Raw genomic sequence first — 21,097 nt, forward strand, 5'->3', positions numbered from 1 at the left:
AAAAGTAAGTGTGATTTATTTATTTTGTTCTTATATATAGGAGTACACCACTTTCTATATTTAGCAACACTTTTTCTTCCTCTCCCTCTTTCTCTCTCTCGCTCTGTTCTGTCAACTACAAGAACCAAGCCATACGATCCACGAATAACAAAACAACCTTAACCTTGTTTGTTCCTTCATGTTTTCCTTAGCCCCATCAAACATCACAACACAACCCCTCCAAATCCAATCTCGTTTTTAAATTTCCCTGCATTTACTCACTCTTGTTTCCGTTACAAGTAACACCATTATTCTCTCTTCGTTTCATAATCACGTTCATACCCATTATTATTCGGGTCAAAAAGTTTCAAATTTTGTAAACAACCCATAAAAAAAAAAAAAAAAAATCCACCCCCAAGAATCACAAGATCGTTAGGTTTCCGTTACATGTGAAAAAAGAGGACCTTTGATGATAATTTCCATCTGGGTCTTCTCATTCAGTGGAATGATCAAAAGGGTTGCGTTTAATTTGATGAAAAATTGAATCTTGGGTTTTGTTTTGGGCATTTGCATGTGCATGAGCATTAGGTAGGTTAATAGGTATATGAAAAATGGATACAAAAGAAGAAGCAGAAGCTAATGAGGATAGACCTTCATCACCAATGTGGGTTCTACAACAGTTATCTGAAGGAGCATTTAGAGTTGCTGGAGAAGCATTGCAGGATATGTTCTCTGGTGGTGGTGGGTTAAGTGTGCCACAGATAGGGTCTAGTGGTGGTGGTGGTGGTGGTGGACATAGGAGATGTCAAAGTGAACTTGTTAGTAAAGGATTTCAACGTAGTGATAGTTTTCAGAAGTTAAAAGCTCGTGTGCATAAGGCTTGGGGTTGGGGTGGAAAATCAAGGGAAGAAGGTTTATCGCCGAGTTTTAATCCGGAGATTATGGCAAACCAGAAACGTCAGTGGTATCAGCTTCATCCCAAATCTATGGTATTCAATTTTTATAATCACTTTATGTAGCAGTGCTATGTTTATTTTTGAAATCTTCCTTATTTTAGAATGGAGTTTAGTTTATAGTATTTGATAATGTAGTAGAGTAGTTTCAACAACTTATGTTACTTCATGTCTCATCTCACAGAAGATATCGTTCCCTTCTCAATCGTTAATTGGTTCTTTATTGCTATAACATAGTGGAATTTGAACAAATTACTATTGTTCTGTGATATGCGATTTAGTACAAAGTGTTGTTAAATAGCAGCGCCATAGCACTGTATTTTAGTAGAATTTGAACACAATAGTTTTCCGTTAGTCAGGATTGACAACATGGTTTAATCACCCGAAAGGAATTGATAGCAGGTGTATAAATATAAGTCTCTATTATAAGTCATGCTGGTAGATGAGTAATGTGTATGCTAAAATTTATTTGGTATGTCCTTGTAGATTCGGTAACATTAACATTGATGCATTTTTGCACTAGTTTTTAGGAGGTGACTTTGTGTCCCTTACACATGTTTGTCAGAAATGTGAACTTATCATTCTGTTGAAGTAAGTCACTGTGAATATTACTGTAGGATTGTTTAAATTATAAGGAGCCAACCTCGCTCTTTGAACATTTTGTGATTGTGGGGCTGCATCCAGATGCTAATTTGGAAGTTGTGGAGCATGCATTTGCAAGAAGGAAGAAATGGGAAAGAGAGAAGGAAACCTATGAACATCTCGATTACAGAATGGCGCAGCAACAAAGACCGCCAGAACCTACTTTGGAGCCTCAGGTGACTAGCTGTCTAGTCTCTCTGTGCATAGTAGATAGGGAGAAATTCGATTAATGTTTGTCTGTGATTCTCTGTTGATAAATTTTGAAAGTTGATTTCTAGAGTGCTGTAAAAGATATCAGAGTGCTATAGTATAGGTAGTATGCATATTTGGTGTCTAGTTCTCTTGTGAATTTCAATGATCAATTTCACCAAATTTAGCAAAGATATTTGGAACATTGCATTCATATTTTGATGGTTAACAGGGATTATTTAAGTCTGGAATCTGCTGCTCTCATGCAAAGGATCTCTGCTAACAAATAAGTTGATCGTAACATTTCCTGCATACCAACTCTAACCAATTCTTCTCTATGTATGTTTACAATTTTGGGGACGTTTGAGTAAACAATATAATTATATGCTTATTTAGTGAGTTCTTATCACAGATATTTATGTCACAACTGCTTAAATTTAATAAAGTATTTATGTTTGGATAAGCATAAAGTAATTTGTTTCGATAAGCTATCTTAAGGAGCTTAATAGAATATTTTGAAAACGGCTTATAGGCATGTTATAAGATATTCTTCTGGATCTTTATCTCAAGAGATGGACTCAAATAAGCTTTTCCAAATGTCCAATTAGTGTATTGTTATTGGATCAATAAGTTCCTTATAGCTGATACATTTTTTGTAAATTTGCAGATACTGTTCAAATATCCTCCTGCAAGGAGGCTAACAGTGCGTTTGAAGGATTTAGCCTCCTTTTGTTTTCCTGAAGGTGTTAAGGTCTGTTTGACACTCTTAATATACTTAATCAGATCTATCCATTTTCTCTTTGCTATATGCTACCTTAAAAATTGTTTGCTAGTTTTCCTCTTTTTGATTTTGGAGGTACAGAATCAGTCCTCTTTAGCATTTTCTTTACTAAGATGAAAATAACACTTTTCATAAACCATAGATATATTAGTTTATGAAAGCTGGTGCTATTTTTCCCACAAATTGTTTCATTTCTTAAAATGTTGATATCAATATTTATTTACAGGCATCTTTGGTGGAGAGGACTCCATCTCTAAGTGAACTAAACGAAATTGTCTACGGACAGGTAAGAAGACCAGTCTCATTTGGAACGGCAACTATTTGTTCTCTTGACAAGCTAGTTAAAGCAGTTTATCATCTTTGATTTGTCAAATACAGCGTTTTAGATGATGAATTCATACTATACATGCGTAATGTAGTACTATGTGTTAATAAGGCATGCATATGTAGAGTAATTTTCAGAAGCTCTACATTTCTTGATCATTCATTTTTGTTTAAAAAGTAGCATTAGTCGATCGAATTCATATCATGTAATTAACATTCCATTGAGCACCCGGTCACTCAGCACCTTTGAGACCAAAGATAATATTTTTCTTTTTGCTTATTTTTCACAGGAACATTTAGGCAGAGATGATCTATCATTTGTCTTTACACTCAAGGTAATATTTGTGTTGGCGTCTTTGATATAAGATTCATGATTTCTGAAACACACTATGTGCACCTTGATCAGGAAGCAGACAATACAACACTTTATGGAGTTTGCTTACATGTGCCTGAAATTGTTCAGAGACCCCCTGGTATCTTAGGCGGCACATCATCTCCTCTTTCTCTTCCTTCTGGGCTAGGCAGCCGTTTTCTAGTTTCTGCACCTCGCTGTTACTGTCTTCTAACCAAAGTTCCTTTCTTTGAGTTACACTTTGAGATGTTAAATAGGTTAGTTCCTTTTCACTGCCTCAACGAAGTGCTTACCGTGCTCTTGTTTTCCCTTGATTCAATAGAATTTATTACGTCTTACTTGGATGCAGTCTCATTGCACAGGAGCGTCTGAACCGGATTACTCAGTTTGTAAATGAGTTTTCTCTTTCTGGTTGCATTCCATCGATGCCCAAACTAGATGATCAATCGAGTTCATATACTAACTCCCCAGACCGGGAATCATTTAGCGACTGGATGACTTGCGCAATACCTATTGATGATGCAGCTATCATTACTGCTGCTGCTGCTGGAATTATACCCGATGATGAGATTCCTCAGTTATCACCCAAAACATGGGATTCTCGCTGTCATTCCCCTTTAAGTGTGAGTGCCAGTGATGCTTCGGATGTTTGTCAGCTTAGGGAAATAGATAAGGATGGCAAGAAGTATCTACAAGATCATGATACATGTTCTTTTGAGGGACCAGAAACTCATGATTCTGTGGAAAGAACATATGGAAATGGTGAATGTGGACAACTTTCTCCCAGTGTTGTAACACCATCTGCTCGGTGTCGTAGCCTTGGAAGTTCTGAGTCAATTTTCAGGTGGTAAATCATACCCATTATATTTCTGAGCCTCTTTCTTTAATTTTTAATGTTATAAACCCTTTACATTGAAAAAAAAAATATTACTTTTGATACACTATCATCACAATCACAATTTTCTTCCTTTGATTTATTGTGATGCTGAGATATGTTTCCGGTAATAGTTTGTTTCCTAATATGTTTTTCCTCCTTATGGTTGCTGGTTGCATGACTTTTTCAGATATGATATAGTTCATTCATTCATCTATCTTCTTTGTTACCAGTTTTTTGTATGACATTTGATGTTCATTTTCAATATGATATTGTTTTCATTGGCAGTCCAGCTAGAAGCATTGTATCGGAAGATGAGTGTCATCCTTTTTCAAACAATGAAAGAGATAACGAAGATGATTTGTCAATGGAATGGGCTATGGTTAGTGAAAAGTAGTTTCCTATTTTGTGCATTGGTAAGATTTAAGCAATACTTTATTGGCATTTAACATGTTTTCTTTGGTTTGAATGACTTTGACAGGACCGTAAGAATGATTTACTACAGATAGTGTGCAGATATCATGCTCAAGCTATTCCACCTCGAGGAAGTGAATTCGTCTTCCACCCTCTTGAACATTTACAAGCTATTCAATATTTAAGACATTCAGTTGTTTCTCTTGGCTTCAGAGAAAATTGTTTAGATTGTTCCGACTCAGCTGAGGTAATTCTTAAGTCATTATTAACACAATAATTACTCACAAATATGTCCATTCTTTACAACTCTACTTTGTAAAAGGTTAATGCGAAGTTGGTAGCTGCTGAGGAAGCCCTTGCGTTATCTGTATGGACAATGTCAACTACTTGTCGAGTTCTATCCCTTGATAGGGTAAGCACATATTCCAATTTATTTATTTATTTATTTTTGAAGGTTTGGTATCCGGCCCAAAGACCAACTAATCCGAGGGACACAAATCCCACCGTCCACTAGCGTTAACTTTTTTTATACACATTACTTGCAGTTGCTGGCATTAGTTACTGGAGTGTTATTGGAAAAACAAGTTGTAATATTGTGCCCAAATTTGGTAAGTTTTATTCAAAAATTGTACTAATCAACAACCATTGTTTGTCGATATGCATTAATTTGGATTGCTTTAGAGAGCCTTTCATTTTGGCAATTTTTGACACAATGCAGGGTGTTCTATCTGCAGTAGTGCTTTCTCTTATACCCATGATTCGTCCATTTCAATGGCAGAGTTTACTGCTCCCGGTGAGTCGGTGGATTCAAAAAGCCCTGGTTGCAGATTTTCCTCGAGATTTTACTGCGTAAAACTTACAACATGTTGGCCATGCTTTTCAGGTTTTGCCTGCAAAAATGATCGATTTTCTTGATGCACCGGTTCCATATATTGTGAGTTTCCTTTTATTTGTTGTTCTATAAATTATGTTGCTTCATGTTATAAAAATTGACCATTTTTTTGGCTGACAACACATGTTTTTAGAGTATTTAAGAATTTTCTCATTCTTTATTCACTTTTCCAATTTTGTTGCAGGTTGGCATACAACATAAACCAGATGATTTGAATATGAAAACTACTAATCTTGTTGTAGTTAATGTAATGAAAGATCAGGTTTGTAATGACATTTTAAAGATAAGATAGTCCACAAGAAAAGTGGAGTCTTTTGTAAGCTTGTTACACTTACCTTATATTGAAATGATTATGAAGCACAGACACGGACACTGACACGTCGACACTGATAACAATTTGAAAAAATGACATAATTCAATGTGATCATAAGTGTCGGTATCGTGTCAATGAGTGTCGGACACTGACGCGTGTCCGACCCCGGGACACGCCTAATCCGAGGAGTGTCGGTGCTTCATAGTGAAATATCTTAGGTTCCAAGGCTTGTATTTATGTTTTTGGACTCCATTGTTGAACATGTTCTCTATTAGATAGAAGATAACAATGATGCACTGATAGGACTCGATCTCGATTACGATTAAACATTGATCAATAAAATAAAACAGTAGAATATACTAGTGAATAGAAATTCTTATTGCTGGAAATAGCTAGAGTTCATGTGGGATCTAGCTCACAATACAAACAGAAGACTAAAATGTAAGGAAATAAGCTGTAAATGATAAAGGAGGCACTTCGAGAGGCCTTAACTCTCCTAGGGTAAAATTCACCACTCAAATCATGCATAAAAACAATGGCAGAGAACATTCTGCTATTTAATCAATTTGATCCACATCTATTTTCTCTTCCCTCGCTGAATAAGGAAACATTCCTATAAGGGAATGATTAGCTGTATCCTTTTGCCCACGTTTCCTTTTATAAAATATGTCATAACTATCAATACCTCCCCCTTCAAAATTCTCCTTGACCTCAAGGAGGAATCTAGGAAACTCTTTTCTCATCTTGCTAGCTAACTCCCAAGAGTTTTCAAATTCAGGCAGTCCTTCCCATTTCACTAAAACTTCCACTTCTCCTTGGTCGTTCCTTCGTGTATCTAACGCTTCTTCAGGTTCTGCTTCCAGCTGCGACTCTTCATTCAAACCAGTTGGTAAAGGTTGGAAATGATTCCTTCTTCCAAAGACCCAATTAAGCAAACAATAGATTGAAAGAAAATTTCTCCAGTAGCATTCACAAGCAACTTTAGGCATAAAAGCATTGAGTTTCCCTGGGTCCCATGGTATTATCTTTACTGAGGAATTTAATACCATTATTTTCACATTGACTAAATGAAATAACCCCTCTGAGCAACAACCACTGATATTCCAAGTAACCATTAAGAATGTTGCTAAAGATTTGTAACCTAAACTGGAAAAACTCAAGTGGAATTTGTGCACATCATTGGCATGTTCTATACTCCTTTCTAACAATCCATACCACACAAGAAAATCAGAAAATACTGTAGTTGCATGAGCCAGAGTTCCAGAGATGATATAGTCCTTTTCTATCTCAAGAATTTGTAAAAGTGGATCAACAATATTATTGACCAAGTTAAAGTTTCCCTTTGTTGCATACCCACAGAGTTTAGAATCTTTATCTATATTCAATTCAAATGCACTAGAGCACAAGTCTTGCAACTTGACCATATTGTCTTTCCTAAGGAAGTGGTTTTGAAGAAGTAAAACCTCAATTAAGGACATAGATGGTTGTTTGATGACGAGAGAAAAACTGATGATGAACACTGACATCCCATTGTTATATTTTTGGGCTACTGTGAATGTCCTAATTGACACTCCAATTGTAACCCGAGAAGCCACAATAATTGCAAACGTTTCACCATTCTTTGCAGCAATGTATCTCCAATGTAATGGGTGTGAAACCGTTATCCAGCAAGCAACACATATTAACCCAGTTTGAAAATCACAAGTAAAAACATAAGAATGCATGTTTTTCACATTTTGCAAGATATATTGATTAATGCACCCTGAGAGTAAGCTAATAAAATTCTTCAAACACAGTTGTCCCAGCAGCTTCATGCCATTAAAGTGTTTGAAAAACTCACCGTGTATCCCATGTTGTGTAAAGTTATTAGTCAATGAATTCCATATTGTTAATTTTGGCAACAACACCTCTTCATCAACAATAATTATCTCCACTTTTTCCTTCAAACTGAAACTGGCAGAGAACCAAGCTTTCAAGTTCCATATTTGCCTTTCATTGCAAATTTCAAAAAATAAACCCACATTAACTTGGGTCTGACCCATTATTATGTTAAAAGAAATACCAACCTTACCAATTTTCTCTTTTGCCCTTTGATCTTCTTTTCTAATCCACGTAATGGCTGCCATTGGATAAGGATCTGGACCCATAGTGTAGAATTTCCATCCTACCCCTCTTTCTTTCTTCTCCATCAGTTTCTTACTTGTTATCGGAAATTCCTTCCACATTGACCCATCAACCCTCGCCGTTGAATCAGCGGCCGATGACTCTAACGGTGGCAGTAGTTTGACCAACGACCCATTACCATCAACATAGTTTTCCGGATCTGGCGGTTTAGGTAGCGGAATTCGCCGTGGATGGATCATCACAGATTGGTTGGAATCCGCCGATTCTGGCTTTAGTAGTTGTGTGCGCGCTACTGGTGCTGGAATGATTTGGAATTTTTTGGCCACCACAAGCAAATCGGCCACCGGAGGTTTGGGCGGCAGTACTCGCCGTACTAGTGTTGTTGTAGGTCGATCGGAGTCCCACAATTCTGAAGGGTTTGATTCCGGTGAAGGTGGATCAGGTGATTTTGGCTTGGGAAGTACCTTGGCGAGTGAACCCGGCATTTTATCGGTCACATTCATGTGATTCTCTGTGACACACACTATATGCTCTGTCGTTACCTTCACTGCAGTTTCAGGTGCCTTCACTGTTGTTTCAGGTTGACACTAAGATTTTTTGAGGTGAGTTTCTTCCTTGACGTCGTAGAATCTATCGTTACCACCATCATTTTGCGGTGGTTGAGGTGAGTCCCACGACCACATGCTATTATCGCTCCATTCCTCTTCTTCGTCATAGTGGTGCACCCTTTCCCGTGGTCGCCCCCGACGACGGTTACAACGATCCCGTTGTTCTAGGATGAGCTCGCGAATCTGCTCCACCGTGACTGGTGGCGGTCGTGATTGTTGTTCCAGAACCAATTGACGAAGCTGCTCAACTGCAACTTCAGCTTTGCTCATCCTTTGTTCTAACGCATCAACACGTTTCTCCATTCGGTGATTGGATTTTGGGTTGTAACCAAAGCTCTGGATACCAATTGATAGGACTCGATCTCGATTACGATTAAACATTGATCAATAAAATAAAACAGTAGAATATACTAGTGAATAGAAATTCTTATTGCTGGAAATAGCTAGAGTTCATGTGGGATCTAGCTCACAATACAAACAGAAGACTAAAATGTAAGGAAATAAGCTGTAAATGATAAAGGAGGCACTTCGAGAGGCCTTAACTCTCCTAGGGTAAAATTCACCACTCAAATCATGCATAAAAACAATGGCAGAGAACATTCTGCTATTTAATCAATTTGATCCACATCTATTTTCTCTTCCCTCGCTGAATAAGGAAACATTCCTATAAGGGAATGATTAGCTGTATCCTTTTGCCCACGTTTCCTTTTATAAAATATGTCATAACTATCATGCACCATGTAGAATTTTTCTCTCATTTTTTTTCTTCCTGTTCCACTTTTATTTTAACTTTGTAGGTTAAAATGTGTCACTTGCCTAGACTTCCACAGCAAAGAGACCTTCTTTCTCAGTTGGGTCCAATTCATGCAAAACTTTCACGTGAAAGTTCAATTGCTAGAAAGCATCCTATACATAGGTGCAACGAAGTTCAGGTTTTTTTAGTTCTCATACATACTGATTCAGAAATATAATATTTATTTTATCTATATATGATATTATGATTCATGCATCAGAAACTTTTCAGCTTCTAGCCTCTGATGCTTCTTCCACCAGTGGCAACTGTTAATTTGTACTTGTTTTATTGCAGGCTGAAACTGCAACTAAGTTTTTGAATATCATGTGGCACTATTTGGAGTCGCTTTGTTCAAATTTGAAATCGCATACGATAACTAGTGTACAATCAAATCACGACAGGGTAACATAACTAAGTTATTGTTATGATTATTTTCTGTCAAATAAGAATAGTTTCGTTTGGCCCCATTTTCGTAGCTCATCCTCGATATTTTTTTCTCTCAGGTTTCTTTACTTCTTAAAGATAGCTTCATTGATTCCTTTCCTATTAGGGACCAGCCATTTATGAAGGTAACAACTCAGAATAAATTCACTCTACATAAGTTTTCATTGTTCTGTTACAGATAGTTTGCACATGTTTCTATCTAAGTTTTCACTCTACATAAGTTTTCATTGATCTGAATCCTTGGCTTTGCAGCTATTTGTAGATACACAGCTTTTCACCGTTTTATCAGATTCTTGTCTATCAAGCTTTGAGAGTGGCAATTCATAATCCTCTTCCCTCACTTGTTCAAAAAAAATAATCCTCTTCCCTCTATTTGTCGCGTTATTTTAGAAAGAAAGGGGTGTTTATCTGTTAGACATGACTGACTGTTGACACTGAGGAAGATATGTTCATAATTTCATTGGCGAACCGAAACTCCATTCCAATGCATGGATTGGAATGACCAACAAAGAGGGAGTACAATTGTTACAAGGGTTTCAAATTTTGTGTATCATGATAGGAAAATTGACTGCATAAATCACTGGTGCTGACCCCAAGGGAAGAATTAGTACTTACTTAACCTGTTTTTTATAGGAGGGATAATATGTTTTTGGGTTTAGGTGTTCAATGTTTTGCAATTGACTTGTGAGTATATGATAACAATGCCAGATGGTCCTTTTGTTTTATTTTCCATAGGATAATGGTTTCTTTTAGAATTTGACAAATTGAATCCAATAATCTAATTGTAAAAATGAATCCATTCAAGCGAACTTTAATCAAATTATTCATTGTTTTCAAAGATGTAGAACCCACATAGATACATATCATCTATAGCACGTTATTTATTTCTGGAGAAAATTTCATCTCTAGCATGAACTGTCCTTTCTCCGTCTGTGTATATCCTTTTCTTTAATCTTTCATCGCTTAACTGGCTTACAGTTACAGTATTCTTGAAAACCTTTTCCGTAGTGTGTATTTTGTGAATTCATATGGGGCTTTTTAAAATAATCTAATCAAACTGAAAACAAGAAATAGAAAATATTTTTTATCATATAAGAAAACCATGGTCATAATCCATAACTCAAAAAAGGATGTTTATCCATTGCAAAGACCTTCTAATCAAACCGGAATACTGTCCATATAATAAACCATACCATCTGTTTTTACAAACTATAACCACTTGAATTATTTAACTGCAATCGCCATAGAAGGGAATAGGAACCAAAGACACCATTTCTGTGTGAACATAGGAGTGGACCAGATCACCTCATCAATGCAATGCAAGCACAACACGGAGGCACTTCCCTTCATGCATAAGATCAAAAGCCTTGTTGATTTCCGCAAGAGTCGAATTATGGGTAATGTACTCATCAACCTTGATTTCCTGCAAAATGAGTTAAAGCATTAAGTATAATAACTATCAACTATCCTTGTGTACCATTTACCAACAATATTGTATTTATGCATTAGACATGTGAAGAATCTTTACCTTCTTCAAGTACTTCTCAACAAGCCAAGGCACTTGTGACCTGCTCTTAAAGCCACCAAAAGCTGTTCCTTTCCATACACGCCCTGTCACCAACTGGAAAGGGCGAGTTGATATTTCCTGCCCTGATGCTGCAACACCTACAATAACTGATGTCCCCCATCCCTGGAAATTTTCAACAAAGAACATTTTCATGTGTACATGTACAACAACCAGTGTAATATTTGAACAATTGAGCTTATGAGACAGCAGCTGCAGCAATTTTTACCTTGTGGCAGCATTCCAAAGCAGATCTCATCACAGAAACATTTCCAATACACTCAAAGCTATAATCAACTCCTCCATCTGTTAGATCACTTATGACCTGCTGAATTGGTTTCTCGTGGTCTTTTGGATTAAGGAACTCGGTGACTCCAAAGTTTTTTGCTGCAGTGTAAAATAGCAAAAGAAGACAAGTAAACAAGAGATCAGGTAATGAAGAATTTTCTGTAGCATACAGGTATCACAAAAACCTAGGCTGAGAAAACAATAAACATAAAATAGTTCATAGTAAGGCAGTGTTTTATAACTATAGGTCTATACTCTGTCACAGTTATGAGAAGAGAAAAAAAACAATAAAGGAATTAATCAATTACAATGAATACACATAAGAGGAAATACATATTAAGATGTCATGTGGTAGTCAATAGGTGAAAAAGCATGAAAAAGGTGCAACAAATCACTTGACAACATTATAAACATACTGTCCAGGTTACTAGGTAAACCAAGCTTTACCAGTATCAAATTTGCTGTTGTCAATATCTATGCCAATAATCCGTGATGCACCGGCAGATTTTGCACCCTCAGCAACCTGTCAAATATAAATTATGAATCATAAGAGTAGCACAAAAACAGGCAAAAACATGAACATGTGATATTGTAACTTTACAAACTTACAGCAAGCCCAACAGTTCCAAGGCCGAAAATAGCAACAATTGACCCTGGTTCAACTTTAGCAGTGTTCCAGACAGCTCCAAGGCCTAAAAAATAAAAATAAAATAGTTACCATAAACTCATATTAATAAGGGAACCAAGTATAGGAAGGATACAAATATAAGACTACACATTAACAAAGAAACATAAAAACTAATAAGGCAATCAAAAGTAGACTGTTTATTTCAACCCACCTATCTCCCCCCTCAGTGTTTTCATTTTCATTCGATAATTGATAATGCAAAGCATACAACCAAAGTACATCATTAGCATTAAGTGGCCATTTTGTGAAGACTTCCATAGATTTAAAAAAGAAAGGTAAATAGAACAAAAAAAAGGTCTACAAAGCAACATTTTTTTGACGTACTATATGAATGAACAAACCATCAAATTACAAAGTTAAGGATCATGATTAAGCAACAAGAACGAAATTTGGAACTCCAATCAGATATATGTATTACATGGCAGTGGCGATAATATACATCTCAAAGGTCAAATGTAAGATCATTGTCCAAACACATGATGAATTCATTAGTGACAAATCATGCAGAGAGGATAAGATACAATGCTACACTACACATATAACTTGAAAAGCAATACAAATATTTCTTCTACAAGACAGTAACATAAACAAAAAGGAGAATGGTTTATTCATAGTTACCAGTTGGAACACCACAACCAAGAAGACAAACTTTTTCCAAAGGAGCATCTGGATTAATCTTAGCAACACTAACATCATGAACAACAGTATACTGACTAAAAGTAGAAGTTCCCATGAAATGATAAATAGGTTTTCCTTTAATAGAAAACCTCGGCTTACGATCGGCCATCATAATTCCAACACCAGTAGCAGCACGAACCTTACCACACAAATTCGTCTTTCCCGATTTACAAAACTTACATTCTCCACACTCAGCTTGGTAACACGGAATCACATGATCCCCTGGCTTAACATCAGTCACACCTTCCCCAACACTCTCAACAATCCTAACAATAATAATAATAAAAATTCAATTCAATCCTAATAAAAACAAATAAAGAGTAAACCGTCAATTTGACGATTTAATCTACAAATTAAATAAATAGTTGAATTGAATAATTGTCGTAAGGGATTATTACCCTGCAGCTTCGTGACCGAGAATGCAAGGGAAAAGGCCTTCAGGATCTTTGCCGCTCCAGGTATAAGCATCGGTGTGGCAGAGAGCGGTGAAGAGGATTTGGATTCGGACTTCGTTGGCTTGAGGAGGAGCGACTTCGACATCTTCGATTGTTAAGGGTTTGTTGGGTTCCCAGGCCACCGCAGCTTCAGAAATGAAAACGAAAACGAAAACGACGTCGTTAATTAATGAAAGAAAAGAGGATCTGAAAATGAAAAAGAAGAAGAAGAAAGAGAGTTTTACCTTTGCATGTAATAACTTGACCTTGAGTTGTTGCCATTGAAATGAGATGAGATGATGAGATTGAGGAGAGTGAGGAGGAGACCAGTACAGTGAAAGAAAACAAAACAAGACTAATCACACAAAGCCTGGCTGCTTAGTAACTAGAGATATAAATAGAGTTTAAAGATTACGAAAATTAATTTTACACCGACGATAAATAAAAATAAAGCATTCTCTCGCATCATATTAAGAAAGTGAGGTTTAACGGATGATGTGGCAGAAAACATGGTTATTGGATTACATTGTCGGTGCATAATTTTTCTCATATAAATATAAATAAATAAATAAATAAATCATTTTCTTTGACTCAAAAAAATACAATATTTGTATATTTTTTTCTAATTTTAAGCAAAATGAACGCATTGCATTTCATTCAATATAATAAAAAAGGCACAATTAAGTCGACAATAATAATATTCTAACAAAATTATGAATGACTCTATAGTTTGCTTCATAACATAAGCTATGTTGTAATTTGCATTAGAAATGAGAAGCGAACTACAACTTGAGAGCAAACTGTAAAACTCTTTCAGATACAATCAGTCGATGCACAAAGCATTCACAAACCGTTGACAACAACTTTTGAATATTACTCTCTCAAAATCAATAGACAAAGCGAGCACGGGAGCATGCAGTATTGCAGTAGCTATTGCAATCGAATAATTTATGTCCTAAGAACATAGGACTCTGTAGGTTGTAAGAGGTGTGAGATTATCCCTAAAAAATCTAATACCTATTGCAATCGAATCTACATGTTTTTTTTTTTTTTTGTTTTGAAGATATATACTTGGTATTGTTAGATATATAATTTGATATTTTTGTGGGTAACAAGATAAATTAGGCTGTTTTTTATGAGTTTTTTGTGGGTAACAAAATAAAATAGCCATTTTTTTTATGGTGAGTTTGTTAATAAAAGATTTTTGCTGCAAAAAAAATATCAAGGATATTGTTGGCATTATGAAAAGTCCACACCAATTTTTTTTTGTGAATTATAATTCATCGATAAGTTTAATATGAGTGTCCAATTCATATCAAGGTTTTCAAAGTATCATGACGGGGATATTTCGATTAACACATTTGCATCCAGTTTGCATTAACTGATGAGAGCGAATCGAACCTAAAATTTAATGTGATGCACACACTTTGGGATTTATTTGTGCAATCCTCATATGTGTTATTAATCATCTGTTCAAGTATTTGCAACAGACCTCCAACACAATATATAACAGTTTGTGGACTATTTTGTTGTTTTTTAAGATAGTTTAGTACTTAATTGAAGTACTCCCTCTGTCCTAAATTTTAAGGGAAAAAACAAAAATCACACTTATTAAGAAAAATTAAAACATGATAATTTGAACTATGCTTTTGTGGGTTTTCCTTGGAATAAGTTGCATGGAAAGATGTGAAAACAATTTTTATTGATTGTTGTTTATTGAGAAAATTAGAGAGAATCAAAATTAAATGCAATTTACATTTAATTTGCAATTTGCATTTAATTTTATGAGATTACGGAAGAAAAAAAACATTCTTGAAAATGATTTTTTCTTATAATTTGGGACAAAAAAATGGAGTTTTTTCCAAGGTTGTCAGAACCGGACCGATCATCGAACCGGCGAGCTTATCAGTTCAAGGTTCAATTGGTCGGACCGTGTCAAACTGTTTTTAATTAAATATATATATTTTTATAATATAAAAAACAATATTTAATAAAAAATTAAATAATATTCATACTTTTATACCATTAAAAATCATATTAATTTGAATTTCCCATTATACTTAAAAAAAATAAAAATTTCACATTATTAAATAATTTTTGTTTTTTAATATATTGTTTGGTATTTTTAATATTTATATAATCTCATAATATTATATGTAATCAAGTTAAAAAAAAAAAAAAGTTACTAGTAATGCTATGGGCTTCTCTATAAGCCGAATCTATCAATCCATCAATCCATTAGTAAACCCTAATTTATAGCAATTCTGACATCTTTGTTGGATAGATACGATACAACCAAAGCAGCCTCCTCAATTTTTCTCTTTTTTATTCTTCTACTCTAAAACCGGTCTGCTTTTGTGGGAATATGTGCTGCTTTCACTTCTCTTCTTCTTCTTCTTCTTCTTCTTCTAGTGATATCAGTGCAAAGAAACAACGAAGCATTTTATTGTTTGATTTTGATCTGTCTTTATTTTTTTTTACTTACAGATCTGTCTAAAAAGAACAGCACAACACAAATCACGTTTTTTTTTATAAGCTTATAAAACAAATCTTTGATTCTGTCAAAAAAAGTAAAAAAAAATAAATTGATTGTCAACAAAAAAAATTTAAAAACTGTAAAAAAAACAAAAAAAAAAAGGCCTGGACCGGGAAAACCGCCTAGACTGTCGGTTTTTCCCGGTTCTCTGGCTCTCCGGTTTTAGGTGCTACCCGGACCGGTGACAAGTCCGGTTCCTGGTTGAACCGACCGGTCCAGTCCGGTTTTAATAACCTTGACCACTAACCACCAATTAACATAAAAGTTAACTTTTTTTTAACTCAAAAACAACAATATTCATTCATGCAAACGGGCTCACAACATCCGATTTAATAGAATAAAACGGTCTAATGTTTATGACAAAGCCTACAATTGATCTGACAATATTTAAATGTCCAGAATAATCATGTATTGTATTTGCAACATTGATGATGAGAAAGTCATTGAATCTGCACTTAATTTAGATTGAAACAAACCTGTAAATCTGAAGAAAAAAAACAAACACAATACCAAGACGGGATAAACATAAACACAAACACCTTACTAAGATGAGATTAAAACAACACTAGATAAAAAATCACAAAAGAAAAAATTCGAATAAAACCTAACAAATATGTGAATATCACTTATTTAAATAAAAAGAAATAAAAAACAATCAAAAGGGGTGATTCTAAATCAAGATTAATCCTCAACCACCCCACTCTAATAAACAATAAAAAAAACCAAGAAAAAAGGGGACTGAGATGCTGGTGGTGGCTGAGAGAAAAGAAAAAGGGATTGATTACCTTTTAAGATAAAAAGTGTTTATGTGATAAATATTTCATTACATAAAAGGATCAAATTTTTTTTTTTGAAAACTTGGTATCCGGTCTTAGGACCGACTAATCCAAGAGGACCAATCCCACCGCCCACTTGCGGGGGCCCCATTTAAAGCCAGAATTTTTTTTGCTCTATATGGACAAAGGACCAAATTTTTGGATGTGATCATATATAGAAATTCAATGTCAATACGGTAGAGATCAAATCTATCAATTCCCTCAATTGTTCTTTTAGTCTTTCTGTTCTTTTAATCGTCATGGGATCAGTAAAACTGGAAAAGAAAAAAAAAACTATATGTCACAATTTTGTTCAAACCATGTATGTTGCTCCTCATTGGAAGAAGAAGGCTGAAAAGAGAGGTTACTTTATATTCAATTCAATTATATTCTTCATATCACTAGTTATTGTTATGATGTAAGAGATCATTCAAAACCAATGTTACCATTGAAATCTCAAGATATCGATCTCTAATTTCTTTTCAAATCCAAGCTTCCATCACCACCATACTTACATCATAACGATGAGTAATGATATGATATGAAGAATATCATTGAATGTAAAGAAACCTCTCTTTGAGCATTCTTCTTTCAATGAGGAGCAAGATACATCTTTCGAACAAAATCACGACATATGATTTTTTTTCTTCAGTATTATTGATCCCACGACGACTAAAAAAACACCAAGACTATTGAATTGTTGCAAGCTTGCAGCAACTCCAAAATAAATAGAAAATCCCGTTAAAGTAGGACTTGTTGAAACTTAGTAAATGTCTAATAGAAACATCCTATTTTTAATCAACAAGCTTGATAACTTCTAATGGTTATATAGGCCAAACACAAACTTCATTATGTCTAAAAAATAAGGCCCATCAACTTTTTTTTTCTTCCTTTTGGCTTAACTATTGTTTGTTATTTATTGTTGTAAGTATAGGAGTCAGAAAAGAATAAAAAAATAAATAGAAATAAAAAGTGTATTGGATTAGGATTAGGATAGAAAATCATTCTCTCTGTTTTTTGTATATAGATAGGAAAATCATTTTAAAAGCAATATAAAAGATAAATTATATTGACTTTATAAAAAATCACTCCCTCCGTTTTTTACGAGTGTCAAATTACGTCGGATTTAGTGTTTCTGTTTAACTGTCCATTTGATGTTTTAAGGGTACGATTTGTCAATTATACCCTTTGTCAATTACCATTATAGTGTATTTTTGCACCTTATTTTCCTATTATACCCTTATTTTAATTCACCAATAAATTTCTTTTTTTTGCACACTTTCTCTTTCCAATAAATTTAATATGTTATGTAAAAAAAAAGTTATCTAAAAAAAAATAATAAAAAAATCCTTTAGTTTTTCAAATATACTTTAAATCTTTTTCGGTTTCAACAACTACTCCTAAATATTTGGAATTTACATGAGGGTATAATAGACAAGATATAACCTTAAATTATCAAAACGACAAGTAATTTGAAACAATTTTTTTCTTTCTAAAACGACAAGTAATTTGAAACAATTTTTCTAATTTGTTTTTGTTCCTATTTTGTTTTTGTTCCTATTTTAAAACATATCATATTTTTATTGTATTTATCTTATATTTTTTCTGCGCCTTTCTAGCTCTGTTTGGAATAAATCTTTTTACTCGTCGTTTTAGAAAAAAATAATTTGTTTCAAATTACTTGTCGTTTTGATAAATTAAGATTATATTTTGTCTATTATATTTTCATGTAAATTTCAAATATTTAGAAGTAGTCGTTGAAATTATAAAAGATTTAATATATATATTAGAAAAACTATATTTTTTTTTACATAACATATTAAATTTTTGTTTTTTTATATAATATATTAAATTTATCGGAAGAGAAAGTGAATGCAAAAATAAACTCGTTGAAAGAAAGAAAGAAATAGGAGTCCCTCCCAAGTAGAAGAAAGAGCGCGACAATGTTACACAGACAGAGGTTTTTGGTTTAGGGTTTTTCATTCCTGAACGAAAAAAGCTGCTAAGCACTACGTTTTCGCCTCAACAATTCTTCGTCGCCTTCATCGAATTACACTGTAATGTCTCTCATATTTCTCTCCCTATTCAATTCCTTCTTTTAAACGCTATTGATTCATACCCTTTTCGTTTATTGCTTCACTGTATTGCATTGTTAACTTAATTATCGCCAATGCTGCTTATTTTTGTCACTATATTCAATTTCACTATATATATATATATATATGATTGATTGATTATTATTATATATACAAACAGGATATATTTGAATTTGGAATTTTGAATTTAAGGCTGAAGTAAACAGAAATATTATGGCTGATTTAGAAAATTTACTTTTGGAGGCTGCTGGGAGAAACCGACATTCTCTTCCGCCTTTGAGTAAACGGAGTGAATTGGATAGTGGGAGTGGTTCTGATTCTGACTCTGATTCTGATGATGACGAGCATGGTTATCGGGGTAAAAAGCCGACTCAGGTTCCTCTAAAGAAGAGAGGAAGAGAAGATGACAGTGGTGGTGATGACAATGAGGGGGATAGTAGTGAGGAATCTGATGTTGGTGATGATCTTTATAAGGATGAGGATGATAGACAGAAACTTTCTGAGATGACTGAACTTCAAAGAGAGATGATTTTGTCGGATAGGGCTTCTAAGAAGGATGATAAGGATTTTTTGGGTAAGATAGCGTCAAAGCGGGAGAAGGAAAAAAGGGCATCTGTGTCTAGAAGAGAGAGTCCTCCGCCTATTATGTCTTCTCGTGTGCGGACATCTGCCAGATCTGCTGACAGGTCAGCTGCAAAGGATGGTGCATTAAATGAACTGCGTGCTAAGCGGTTGAAACAACAAGACCCAGAAGCGAAACGCAGGATGAATGAGGCGTCTAAAAGTGAAGGACCGGGGCTTTTTTCGCAAAAAGGGAAACATAATATCAGTAGCTCAAGTCATAGTGGAAGTGAAAGTAGGTCTCGTAGTGATGATGAAGGTTCGAATGGAGATGGAGGGATTATTGACAGCGATGATGACAAGATAATGTCTGGACGTGACATGCCTTCCTTTGAGGACATACGGGAAATCACCATTCCCAGGTCAAAACTTGCAAAATGGTTGATGGAGCCATTTTTTGAGGAGTTAATTGTGGGTTGTTTTGTAAGAGTTGGTATTGGTAGGTCAAAGACTGGGCCTATCTACAGGCTCTGTATGGTGAAAAATGTTGATGCCTCAGATCCTAACCGGTTGTATAAATTAGATAATAAAACCACATACAAGTACTTGAATGTTGTATGGGGAAATGAAACTTCTGCTGCGAGGTGGCAAATGGCTATGGTTAGCGATTCTCCCCCGGTTGAGGAGGAGTTTAAACAGTGGGTTAAGGAAGTAGAGCGAAGTGGTGGCCGGATGCTGATGAAGCTAGATGTGATGGAAAAAAAGAAAGCCTTACAGAAAATCAATAATTTTGTTTACTCTGCAGCTACTGTGAAGCAGATGTTAGAGGAAAAGAAATCTACCTCACGGAGGCCACTAAATGTTGCAGCTGAGAAGGATCGGTTGAAAAGGGAATTGGAAATAGCAGAAAGCAAAAAAGATGCAGCTGCAGTAGAGAATATCAAGACAAGACTGCAAGAGCTGGAGGAGTCACGGAAAGTTCGGGAGAAGGATGCCAAGGCTTTGAGGCTTTCTGAGATGAACAGAAAGAACAGGTTTGAGAACTTCAAAAATGCATCTGAAATGAAGCCAGTAAATAAAGCTTTGAAAGCAGGGGAGGCAGGTTATGATCCCTTTTCAAGGAGATGGACTAGATCAAGGAACTACTATAATTCAAAACCGGCTGAAGAGGCTGCAGCTGAAAATAATAGTTCTGGGGATGCAGTTGGTGATGGAGGCAACAATGGGACGGGAACTGGTATGGTGGCCACTGCCGAGGCTTTGGAAGCTGCTGCTGGGGCTGGGAAGTTAGTAGACACAAGTGCTCCAGTGGATCAAGGGACGGAGTCATATGTACTGCACGATTTTGAGCTGCCAATATCACTAGCCTTACTCCAAAAGTTTGGTGGAGCACAGGGAGTTCATGCAGGGTTTATGGCAAAAAAGCAGAGAATTGAAGAAACCGTTGGATTTCGGGTCCCAGAAAACGATGGAAGGAGTCATCTGCTGACATTAACAGTTAGTGATTACAAAAGAAGAAGGGGACTTCTTTAAAATTTGAAGTGAGAATTTTTCTTTATGTTCACTCTTTTCAAGGCAAAAGTTGGTTTGTATTTTCTGCAGGTTTTGCAACTGATCATAGTGTTTTCAATCTGAGACAAACCCCTTAGGATTAAAGTTTAAATTTGTAGTTTAGATCTGAAATTCTTGTTAAGTTGAAGCAGATTTTTAAATTATGTTATCCATTCTTATTTATTTATCCTGTTTCTCACTTCA

The 21,097-nt window shown here is 35.2% G+C and overlaps 3 protein-coding genes across 4 annotated transcripts; 2 read left to right on the forward strand and 1 right to left on the reverse strand.

Moving 5' to 3' along the window:
• The first annotated feature begins 62 nt into the window (after nt 1-62).
• On the forward strand, nt 63-10,588 carry LOC123888639. 2 transcript variants are annotated; one of them, XM_045937743.1, is made up of 18 exons: nt 63-968; nt 1,550-1,750; nt 2,431-2,514; nt 2,771-2,830; nt 3,159-3,203; nt 3,275-3,477; nt 3,570-4,064; nt 4,383-4,476; nt 4,576-4,755; nt 4,831-4,920; nt 5,054-5,116; nt 5,227-5,301; nt 5,392-5,442; nt 5,585-5,662; nt 9,243-9,377; nt 9,533-9,640; nt 9,742-9,807; nt 9,935-10,588. In XM_045937743.1, the coding sequence occupies exons 1-18, from the start codon at nt 591-593 to the stop codon at nt 10,007-10,009; spliced, it is 2,481 nt and encodes an 826-aa protein (XP_045793699.1). In that variant the 5' UTR covers nt 63-590; the 3' UTR covers nt 10,010-10,588. The 2 variants fall into 2 exon arrangements, 1 of the variants encoding a protein (XP_045793699.1); XR_006802220.1 differs by lacking the exon at nt 9,935-10,588 and having other exon boundaries at nt 88-968; nt 9,243-9,361; nt 9,742-9,806.
• Nucleotides 10,589-10,753: 165 nt separating this feature from the next.
• Nucleotides 10,754-13,726, reverse strand: LOC123888640 (alcohol dehydrogenase class-3). The gene is made up of 8 exons (XM_045937744.1): nt 13,580-13,726; nt 13,299-13,482; nt 12,841-13,166; nt 12,144-12,226; nt 11,982-12,057; nt 11,476-11,633; nt 11,211-11,372; nt 10,754-11,105 (listed from the first exon to the last, which is right to left on the reverse strand). Exons 1-8 carry the CDS (start codon nt 13,614-13,616, stop codon nt 10,992-10,994), a joined length of 1,140 nt encoding a protein of 379 aa, XP_045793700.1. The 5' UTR covers nt 13,617-13,726; the 3' UTR covers nt 10,754-10,991.
• A 4,829-nt stretch (nt 13,727-18,555) lies between these two features.
• On the forward strand, nt 18,556-21,097 carry LOC123893193 (protein RTF1 homolog). Its single transcript, XM_045943123.1, has 2 exons — nt 18,556-18,742; nt 18,942-21,097. The coding sequence occupies exon 2, from the start codon at nt 18,995-18,997 to the stop codon at nt 20,873-20,875; it is 1,881 nt and encodes a 626-aa protein (XP_045799079.1). The 5' UTR covers nt 18,556-18,742; nt 18,942-18,994; the 3' UTR covers nt 20,876-21,097.

This window comes from Trifolium pratense, linkage group LG6 (assembly GCF_020283565.1).
Source record: "Trifolium pratense cultivar HEN17-A07 linkage group LG6, ARS_RC_1.1, whole genome shotgun sequence".
Classification (NCBI taxonomy): Eukaryota; Viridiplantae; Streptophyta; class Magnoliopsida; order Fabales; family Fabaceae; genus Trifolium; species Trifolium pratense.

Bases quoted from the DNA above. Each gene is read 5' to 3' on its own strand.
- LOC123888639 (XM_045937743.1), top strand. From the start codon at position 591: ATGGATACAAAAGAAGAAGCAGAAGCTAATGAGGATAGACCTTCATCA. The intron at 2,515-2,770 runs GTCTGTTTGACA...ATTTATTTACAG, and splicing joins GTTTTCCTGAAGGTGTTAAG to GCATCTTTGGTGGAGAGGAC. The intron at 5,663-9,242 runs GTTTGTAATGAC...TTAACTTTGTAG, and splicing joins TTAATGTAATGAAAGATCAG to GTTAAAATGTGTCACTTGCC.
- LOC123888640 (XM_045937744.1), bottom strand. From the start codon at position 13,616: ATGGCAACAACTCAAGGTCAAGTTATTACATGCAAAG. The intron at 13,483-13,579 runs GTAAAACTCTCT...TCATTTCTGAAG, and splicing joins TCAAGTTATTACATGCAAAG to CTGCGGTGGCCTGGGAACCC. The intron at 11,634-11,981 runs GTAAAGCTTGGT...TTTACACTGCAG, and splicing joins CAACAGCAAATTTGATACTG to CAAAAAACTTTGGAGTCACC.
- LOC123893193 (XM_045943123.1), top strand. From the start codon at position 18,995: ATGGCTGATTTAGAAAATTTACTTTTGGAGGCTGCTGGGAGAAACCGA.